General features: G+C 35.5%; 1 protein-coding gene across 1 annotated transcript in view; it reads right to left on the bottom strand.

Moving 5' to 3' along the window:
• Positions 1–2,934: 2,934 nt before the first annotated feature.
• The window catches only part of LOC107568886 (chordin), a 19,639-nt gene continuing 12,534 nt past the window's right edge, over positions 2,935–10,039 (bottom strand). The window contains exons 12-22 of the mRNA XM_016254883.1: positions 9,568–9,859; positions 8,156–8,397; positions 7,741–7,854; positions 7,104–7,211; positions 6,839–6,928; positions 6,430–6,523; positions 5,517–5,573; positions 5,310–5,413; positions 4,934–5,191; positions 3,691–3,784; positions 2,935–3,605 (exon numbers count right to left, since the gene is read on the bottom strand). Coding sequence (XP_016110369.1) covers positions 3,541–3,605; positions 3,691–3,784; positions 4,934–5,191; positions 5,310–5,413; positions 5,517–5,573; positions 6,430–6,523; positions 6,839–6,928; positions 7,104–7,211; positions 7,741–7,854; positions 8,156–8,397; positions 9,568–9,859 — 1,518 coding nt within the window. The 3' untranslated portion in view covers positions 2,935–3,540. The remainder of the gene's footprint in view (positions 3,606–3,690; positions 3,785–4,933; positions 5,192–5,309; positions 5,414–5,516; positions 5,574–6,429; positions 6,524–6,838; positions 6,929–7,103; positions 7,212–7,740; positions 7,855–8,155; positions 8,398–9,567; positions 9,860–10,039) is intronic.

Here is a 10,039-nt window from a genome sequence, read left to right as displayed (position 1 = left end):
GCCGCGTAAACATAAAACCATGTCTGCATTTGTGATCGGAGAAATGACAAACTACAAGCCCTACTCTACACTGCCCAAAACTCACATTTGAATCGTCAGTGGCTAATTCTTTAAATATAAAAAACGTACTTACAGTCTGTGAGTCAGAACAGCCGGCATTGTAGTCTACTCTCCCAGGATCAGGAAACAGTCCTCCATAAAATGTGCTGCACACATCTGAATATTTGGGTTGAACTGTTCTGGAACAGTGTTGTAAATACAACTTAACCACTGATTTCTAGTCGTGTCCTCTTTTGGAAGACCAAACAAAGTAGTTTCACTTTCACAACGAAACACAGCGCCTTCTCGACATGGCGGCAGCAACAACAACACTACAGCGAGAATAAAAGTTACGCCTTCTTTCTTTGCGTGAACATTTGGGCGGTTATGCAAATCTTCCCACATAGTGACGTAGATATGTGGGGGCGTTTTAGGAGGGTGTGGACTAGTCTTAACTTTTATAAAGAATATCTCTTTGGTTTTGAGACTTTAGTCTTTGCAACTTCAGGGATCTTATCTATGCACGAACAGCTTGTAACACTCCAAAGAGAAAGGAAAACTTGAAATAGCATCATATGACCCCTTTAAACACCTCTACAAAAGCTCAAGATGTGTTCCTGTTTTATTCTACGACATAAAATATATGAGTAATACGCACTTGTGATTTGTTTTACACTTTGCTTTTACTTGTATTAAAATATGGCTAAATGGGACTTGAGAAGTTCAAACCGAAGGTCATCATCTACTCACTAGTTGCTTTCACAGCCTTGTTGTGTTGTGTTTATAATCACACTTTTGCAAATGAATTTAACTCAAACTTTCAGGGAGTTAAAAAAAAAATAAACACAGAGTTTTGGGAAGCACAATAGTGGTGCATTGATACTGTAGTTCGTTAATATTCAATTGCATTTTGGCTTCAAAATGCATAAAAGTTGTTCATTTTTGAAGATTATCATGATGGACAAAACATATTATAAATGTTTGTTGGTCACAGAGCTTATTTTCTGCATGAATCTAAAAGTCAATGGAAAAAACCCTATTAAAGATTTAGGTCCAGCTAACAGTAAACATTCTCACAACATACACTAACGTTAAAAACAAACCTTTCTCAAAATGTCCTTTTGATGTTAGTACTTGATTAATGTTCTAATAAACAGTTTTTGCTACCTTTAAATAACATTCTAATCACGTCAAGAAAACATTTGAACTAAATGTTCAAATAATGTTATATTTTCTGTTAAAATAAAGTTAGTAGAATGCTACAAGAAACATTTTTGTAAGCTTTAAATAACATTCTAATCACAACAAGAAAACTGGACATTTCAGTGTTTTGGAAACGTTTAAAAACAATTATCACAACGTTTTCATAACTAAATTTAAATGTAAAATACGTCATCGTTTTTAATGTTTCGCAGCATACAGATGTCTTGCATCCAGACATGCACAGGAGCAAAGCTCACAGTTGACCTTTGACCCTTCCGTGTCTGCTGTCTGGGGTTCCTGCAGGTGTGACTTTATGACCAGCTGTGTCCGTTTCCTGCAACCACCTGTAACACATCCAAACACACAAAGCGAGTATGTAACCATCACTGTAAAAACCTTTACTATGATCTACTTACTAACATTTTTACACTTAAAGCTGCAGTCCGTAACTTTTTTTGGTTAAAAATGATCCGAAATCTGTATCATTTTGATGGCGGATAGTAATCCAGAAAGGATTATGTGTTTATGAAACACATGTGAATGAAATTAAATTATATTCCAGTGCATCTGATTACAGAGAGCCTGGGATTACACAAGATTTGTATTTTAAAGACAACCAGTTCGAAGGGAGCATCATTTGCTTTTTGGGTTAAAATGATATCTTAATATAAAATTCGAATGGTATGACAATTAGATTAGACTGTGCAGAAATTGAAATCTACACGCTAATACACACTATACTCATAGTCACCAATGCTGATGTTGTTAACGTTAATAATTTGAGAATAAAGTATAACAATAATAATAATTTGAACGGTTTGATGTGATATGAGCTAACCGATCTTTAGATTTAATCACCATTGGTAGCACGATTTATTGTAATGCTTTTTTCCTCAGTTGGTCAGAACAAACGTGGCAGACTTGTTACTTACTTGTTCAGATGACAATATACGTTGAAAATTCATATTTGGGTTATATTCCAAGACGTAGGCTAGAATCTGAGATTGCGAAGTACAGTAAATATCCACACCGGTGCAGTGACTGACTCCCACACATTCACCTCAAAACATTAGATTCATCCACGCTGGAGCAGTGCCGGAGCACAACCCACGCAAGCTAGATAATTCAGCACGCAGCTGCAATTGCAGGTTTCAAACAGAGATGGCGACAAAGAGGCAAAACTTACGGACTGCAGCTTTAAAAATATTGAGTAAATTTTAAAGTTGTAAAATCATTGAAATATACTTTTAGAATCAAGAAAATGTGACTAAAAAAATTAAGTAGATTCAAATAATTTGATTAAGTAATCTCAGAAATAAAATTTAGCAATTATAATTAAAATCCTTAATCAATGCAATAGTAATTCAATAGTAAATCAGAAGCACTAAAGAATTAGATTTCATTTACATGCTGTATATACAAATGTCCTATTTATTCCTTACATTTTCTGTACTTGGTCTTAAAAAGGTCTTATAGTCTTAAATTTACCTTCATCAAACCTTCAGAAACCCTGTGAAGTCAAAATGAATTTTAGTGGATATCCCACTGCAAGAGAAAAAAACGACAACATGCTTCTTTAATGACAACATAAATTTTAAAACTTTATTGTTTATTCATCATAATTAATAAATATGCAAATACAAACAATATTCATAATATCCATCAAAATACTAAAAGAAAATAGCCATAAAATATTATATACCAGCAAACAGACCAACAACATCAGGTGCAACAAAAATGAGCGGGTTTATGTTGATGAGTATTTTAAACCCCACCTCCAAATCCAAGCCCCACCCACAGGGCAAATCTCCAATCAGATGCATCACAACAGTCCTGCTGATTGGCTGGGATTTGAGTGTAAGTATTAAGGATTGTAATGACGGCATGTGCAATTTGTTGTGAAGCGTTGTGTGTTTTTTTTTTACTGTGATACAAACATGTGATTGTACTCACATTATTTACAGGTGTGATGATGTACGAGTCTTGGATATTTTGCACCAAGTCAAATATGCAAACAAAAATAAAACATACAATCCCATGAGAGAATCAGTCTATGGGAAATTCAAACAATTGCAGCAGCTGAAATTCGTTCTCCTTTTATGCATTATCTGTTTTTGTCTTGATATCTTCTTCATCTTCAGAGCATGTTTCTCCCAAACTGTTCTCGATATCTATGTGTTCTGGACCTCTCCTCTGTTTCATGCATCGATTGTTTTTGCAATCCGCAGGCGTCCCGTTGTGCGTTTGAGACGACCTGATCTCAAGGCAGGAGGATGATGATCGTTGATTAAGAAGGTATCAGTGTCTCCAATTTTTCTTTTTCTCCACCTTTTTTGCCATTTCTTCTTTTTCCATTAAGTCCTCTGTAAAACAAAGACATAAAGTGTACTGAGTAGATTGTGCAGGATTTAGTTAATAAAAAAAACAGTGTTTAGCACCAGAATTTACCCATGCATTCGGGACAGCATTTTCCTTCTCTGCGAATGGGGTTACTGCAACTCAACAACGGACACTGTTTTCTCTGGCACTTGGTGACGCCATGCTGTAATGACAAGAGAAATTTAGTTAATAATGCTATTAATTACTGCAGGCCAAAACATTGTATTTTTATGCACTGGTCATAAAGTGCTGTTTCAGACTAGTGGAAAGAAAACATCCAAAATACACTTCTAGGTGTTCATTTTTATCAATATATCTTTAAAAAGTTTGTTTCTCCACTTCAGCAGCACTTACATACACCAAAACTTAGAGTTTTATTCCTATCTATATTCTGAAGGTTTTTACTGAAGGGTTTGTTCATATATCAATCACACAGATTTATACAACATTTTATTCCTAAAAACATGGTGAAAATGCATGTTTTCAAAGGCGCTGAGTTTTTTTCTCCATTTCAGCAGCGCTTACATACACCAAAACTTAGAGCTTTATTCCTATCTATATTCTGAAGGTTTTTACTGAGGGGTTTGTTCATATATCAATCACACAGATTTATACAACCTTTTATTCCTAAAAACATGGTGAAAATGCATGTTTTCAAAGGCGCTGAGTTTTTTCTCCACTTCAGCAGCACTTACATACACCAAAACTTAGAGCTTTATTCCTATCTATATTCTGAAGGTTTTTACTGAGGGGTTTGTTCATATATCAATCACACAGATTTATACAACATTTTATTCCTAAAAACATGGTGAAAATGCATGTTTTCAAAGGCGCTGAGTTTTTTTCTCCATTTCAGCAGCACTTACATACACCAAAACTTAGAGTTTTATTCCTATCTATATTCTAAAGTTTTTTTTCTGAGGGGTTTGTTCATATAACATGCACACTAATTTATACAACATTTTGTTCCTAAAAACATGGTGAAATTTTTTTTCCCCTGGCTGTTGTCAGTATTTTCTGATTTATGGAGTGATAAAAAGAGAAGAGAGATCCAAAATCCCCTCTGTAAAAACCTTTAACTCTACTATGTCAACAAATTCAAACAACAAAATTTTAACCTGGCTTTATCCAATGTTCAGATTATTAAATTAAATAATACCTCATTTGCGTACATTTCAGAAAATGTTAGCACTCCTTAATGTAATCAATAAACTAGGGAAGTATGGTGAAATCTGTTACCCTGTGGCATCTTGTTTTAAATTCTCAAAATGCTCTTAAAAGGAAATTTGAAATAAAGCAGAGAGAAACTCACATCACACCAGCAGGTAATGCACTTCATTTCTCCCACCAGCGGGACTCTCGGGTGCCAGTGTTCGCTATTCTGGTAGTAGTTTTTGCCAAATTTGCAGTGGCGCGTTCCATCCGCCTGCATCATTTCATCATCCTCCAGAGGGGGCGTGTCTTCAGCAGGACACTCCTTACAGCAGTCTGAAGGGTTGCGTCTGATAGGTCGGCTGCAGGTGAGATGCGGGCACGTCACTTTCTCGCAGTGCACTTCTCCTGTGGAGCCCTGAGATGTACAAAACAAAATGGTTAACTATTAATGTTCATGTCTGTGTACAAATTTGGTATTTTTTATGCTTAAAACATAATAATTGTGTTGTGTATTATAATGTTTGTTAAATTACCTTGCAGGTACACACTGCACACTTGATGTAACCGAATGGCGGGACGAACGGATGCCATGTTGTGCCAGGTGCATGCATTTTCTGATCACCTTCAAAATAACAGCCTGAAAAGACAAATAAGCATCTTAATATACAGCTGCACATTTAAAATAATAATGATGATGAAAGCTGTGATGTTTAATTTTATGTAAATTATTGTAATTTCACCTTCTGGATCTTCCTCAACTTTTTCTACTGCAGTCGTCTGTTTGGATTCTTTCTTTTCTTTTGACAGAAATGAAGCACAATGTTCAAATACAAATTTTATAGGAAACATTAAATATGTATTTTTATATTACTGCATTTTATTATAGTCCAAGCTAACAATCTTTACACTGCAAATCAAATCTTGATCTTTGTCTTGTTTTCCAGAAAAACATCCTCGAAAACAAAATAACTTTACTTGAGAAGCGAAATTGCAGAAGATATTGCAAGAAAATGCATTTTTATATGTATTTCTTACCCCATTATTTTGCAGTTTTTCATAATATAAAAGCTTATTAAATTGATCTTATTTTAAGGATGCTTATATATACTGGAAAACAAGATAAATATATTCTGATTAAATTGTTTTTTATGTCTAAAACCAAAATATTTCAACACATAAATGTGCTACTTTTAAATAAAAGCTGTAGACATGAAAATGTGACCATAAAACCATTCATGAGGGTCAAATTTTGTTTTGCTGAATAAATAATCTTTCCATTGACGTATGGTTTGTTAGGATCGGTCAATATTTGGCCGAGATACAACTATTTGAAAATCTGGAATCTGAGGGTGCAAAAAAATCTAAATATTGAGAAAATCACCTTTAAAGTTGTTCAAATGAAGTTCTTAGCAATGCATATTACTAATCAAAAATTAAGTTTTGATATATTTACGGTAGGAAATTTACAAAATATCTTCATGGATCTTTACTTAATATCCTAATGATTTTTGGCATAAAAGAAAAATTAATAATTTTGACCCATGCAATGTATTGTTGGCTATTGCTACAAATATACCCCAGCGACTTATGACTCCTTTTGTGCTCCAGGGTCACATATATTAAACAATTATATTAATTTGACTCATTACTCACCGTCACAGATGGGACAGCACTGGTCTTCAGGCTGGATGGTGTGAGGACATGAGAGCGCAGGACAGGTCACAGGATCACAGATCACTGTCTTCTTCTGCAGAGATTCAAACAGATTGTATGCAAAAATTAACCACAGTCACATACATTTTATGTAAATCAAAGCTACACCAGTGTGTGTGTGTGTGTGTGTGTGTGTGTGTGTGTGTGAGTGTGTGTGTGTGTGTGTGTGGGTGTGTGTGTGTGTGTGGGTGTGTGTGTGTGTGTGAGTGTGTGTGTGTGTGTGTGTGTGTGTGTGTGTGTGTGAGTGAGTGAGTGAGTGAGTGAGTGAGTGAGTGAGTGAGTGTGTGAGTGAGTGAGTGTGTGTGTGTGTGAGTGAGATATTGTGTCTGTGTGTGTGTGTGTGTGATACCTGGCAGATGCAGGTAAAGCAGGTGTTGTACTGCGGTGTCCACTGCGACCCATGTACATGATGTTCTCCCTCAAAGAAGCACGTGTGTGGGTCTTTCCTCAGCTCGGCCGGGTCACGGACGAATACGAGATCGTCAAACTCTGCCTCCTCGACCACTTCACCGCGGGAACCCAACTCACAGCTGTTGGGAACGTGAATCTGGAAAACGGAGATATGCATTAAACACAAAGGTATAACATATTACTTTGCATTTAAAGTACTCTGGGTCTTTCCTCAGCTCGGCCGGGTCACGGACGAATACGAGATCGTCAAACTCTGCCTCCTCGACCACTTCACCGCGGGAACCCAACTCACAGCTGTTGGGAACGTGAATCTGGAAAACGGAGATATGCATTAAACACAAAGGTATAACATATTACTTTGCATTTAAAGTACTCTGTTAGCATTATTGTGTTTACAATTTTGTGAAAGCATTGTACAATAAGTAGAAAAAATTAAATAAAACTAAAAAACTAGTATTAAAATAAAGTGCTAAATAATATATAAAAATATAAAATTTAAATAAAAAAATAATGTAAAAAATGATAAATATCAAAAACAATGTTTTAGAATTCAAAAATAAAACGTTTCTGCAAATATAAAACGAAGATATCGATTAAATACTAAATAATATATAAAAAATAAAAAATAATTTAAAAAAATTATAAATATAAAAAAACAAAGTTAAATATTTTTACGTATAATAATTAAAAGTTAAAATAAAAATAAAATAAAAGTTTTATGCAAATATATAAGATCAGATGGCGGAGTCTTAAAGGTTCAGCAGCAAAAAAAAATGTTTCAAGGTAGAAAACAAAATTACTGTTGAAAATCTTTATAACATTGAACATTTTTGTACTCACCCGTCCTCGTATTTCTCCTCTTGGATTCATTTTGGTGCTGACCTGAATATAAGCCGTGCCTTCGTCCAAATGCCTCAATAACTCAACACTAAGATCTTTCAACACACCCTGAGCCTGTAAGAGACACAGTTTGTGTAAATTTGATGAACGAGATGAACTCTTAATGTTTAACCAGAATGAAATGCATTTAACCTACAAATACTGAATGCAATACTGCTTTCCGCTCATTTGGGAAAACACCAGCTTTGTTTTATAAACAAACCCTTTAAAGTATTTGAATAAATAACAGCAGAATTATGTTTCTGGCATGATTTCGCCGGAGCAGCCAAAGAAAACACGCTTTTGTTGTGCTGCAATCACGCAGTTTACATTATCGCCAAATTATGTTTAACTTGGAGTGTCTTGATTCGTTTACCTGTTGACCGTAGAAGCCAGTCAGAAGTCTCTTGTGATTGGTGGACGAGTCGTCCATCTCGCCGATCTCGGCCAATCCGTGCAGGTGAGCGTTGACGGAGGTGTCTTCGCTCTTGCTGAGGCCGTTGACGACGATCTCGTAATGCAGATGGCACTGTTCGTCCACCGAGACCCAGGCGTGACCCGCCGCAGCCGTACGGACCGGAGGAGACACGAACTGACCCGCCAGAGGAACCGGAAGCTCTGCGGATGAAAAACAGTGGACAACTTATTCATTAATAATCAAATGATCAGAATGTAACTTTTCCAGTAAGTGGCAAATTTTGCATCCTGCATTTAATTTTTTGCATTGCAAAAAATCTGTTATAATCAGTATACAAATACATATATATTATATATATATAATATAAATACATGGCTCAAAGACGAAAAAGGGTTTAAGCATAAAAACAATAAGTGTAATACTGCTTTAAATTGTTGTTTTTCCCCCCCAAATTTTTTTTTTTAATTCTTTAATTTAATTGCAATTTTTGTTTTGTTTTTCTGAGCAAAAAATAAATATCATACATTTTTCCCTGATTTACAGAAGACACCCACTAAAATGTCATTCAGTGTAACAATCCTGTCATGCATATTTACAACAAAAATCAATTTATGAGACATTAAAAGACTAATTACTTTCGCCCCAAACACTAATTAGTTGTAATTTTACATTTCTAAAAGTTGCCACTATCCTAGGTTTTGCCCATTTGTCAGAAATTATTTTTTACTAATTTAAAACACAATCAAATTTAATATGCTCTCTTATTCTTTTATATATTTTAACATGTACACGTCAGAATAAGCATGTTTGAATTTTTATGACAATGTTACATTATTTCAAACAAATTTTGACATTTTATTCTCCAAAAACTTATTTGAAACCTTAAAAGTAGACGCTTTACTTACATTCAATGTGCTTTCTATGGATATAAAATCACTTTAGTACATTTCTTTTGATGCAGACGTCTTAACGTCTTTGACCCACTTACATAAGATCTAAAATCAATAACTATTGATACTTTTATTTATTTATCTATAATGATGTTCCATAAGCGCCACCTGCTGCATTTGCATTCAGCCCGCCCGCTGTTTTTGTAGAAACAAAAGATTTTGAAATAATGCATTCTAATTTATATATAAAGCATGTTTAAAACAAGAAAATAAAATTAATTTAAATTAGATATATATTTTTAAAATAAATAATAATACCAATCTAACATTTTGTGGTCCTGGGTCACATATATACTGAACATATAATATTATTTTTATAATAAATAAATGAAAAAATTATTATAAATACATTTATATGACTTTTTTTCTAACAAATAGATTTTATTTAATTGTTTTCAATGTAAACGCTGTCTTTCTCACCATTTCGGCGTGCGTCCAGTCCGTTGTACGGCAGCATTCGTATCTGTCCGCGCAGTTCGCTCTCTTGCTGCTCGGCTGTGGCGATGTTAATGAACAGTTCGTTCTGCAGCAGCATGTGAATGTGTCTGGCCTCGACGCGGCTGCAGCTTCCCAGCGCTCGCCCGCCGCCGCGCTCCTCCGCCGCGGAGAACTCCGCCGTGATGTCGTACAGCACGCTGCGCTTACTGCGCCGCCGCGGCTTCATCTCGATCGTCACACCGACCACCGCGCTGCTCACACCCGCCACCAGAACCTGCTCGAGAACATCAGAGGATCGTTTAGGTTTGAATTCTTCACACATAACGTCAAGCTGTTAACGGTGCATCTAGAATCAGACAGCAGAAGCAGCGCCAGCACTGTGTGTGTGTGTGTGTGTGTGAGAGTGAGAGAGTGAGTGTGTGTGTGTGAGAGAGTGAGTGTGTGTGTGTGAGAG

The sequence above is a fragment of the Sinocyclocheilus grahami genome, unplaced genomic scaffold (assembly GCF_001515645.1).
Source record: "Sinocyclocheilus grahami isolate Dianchi unplaced genomic scaffold, SAMN03320097.WGS_v1.1 scaffold1289.1, whole genome shotgun sequence".
NCBI classification, from domain to species: Eukaryota; Metazoa; Chordata; class Actinopteri; order Cypriniformes; family Cyprinidae; genus Sinocyclocheilus; species Sinocyclocheilus grahami.
The sequence above is the reverse complement of the archived record's forward strand: the minus strand, read 5'-3'. Positions and strand labels throughout refer to the sequence as shown.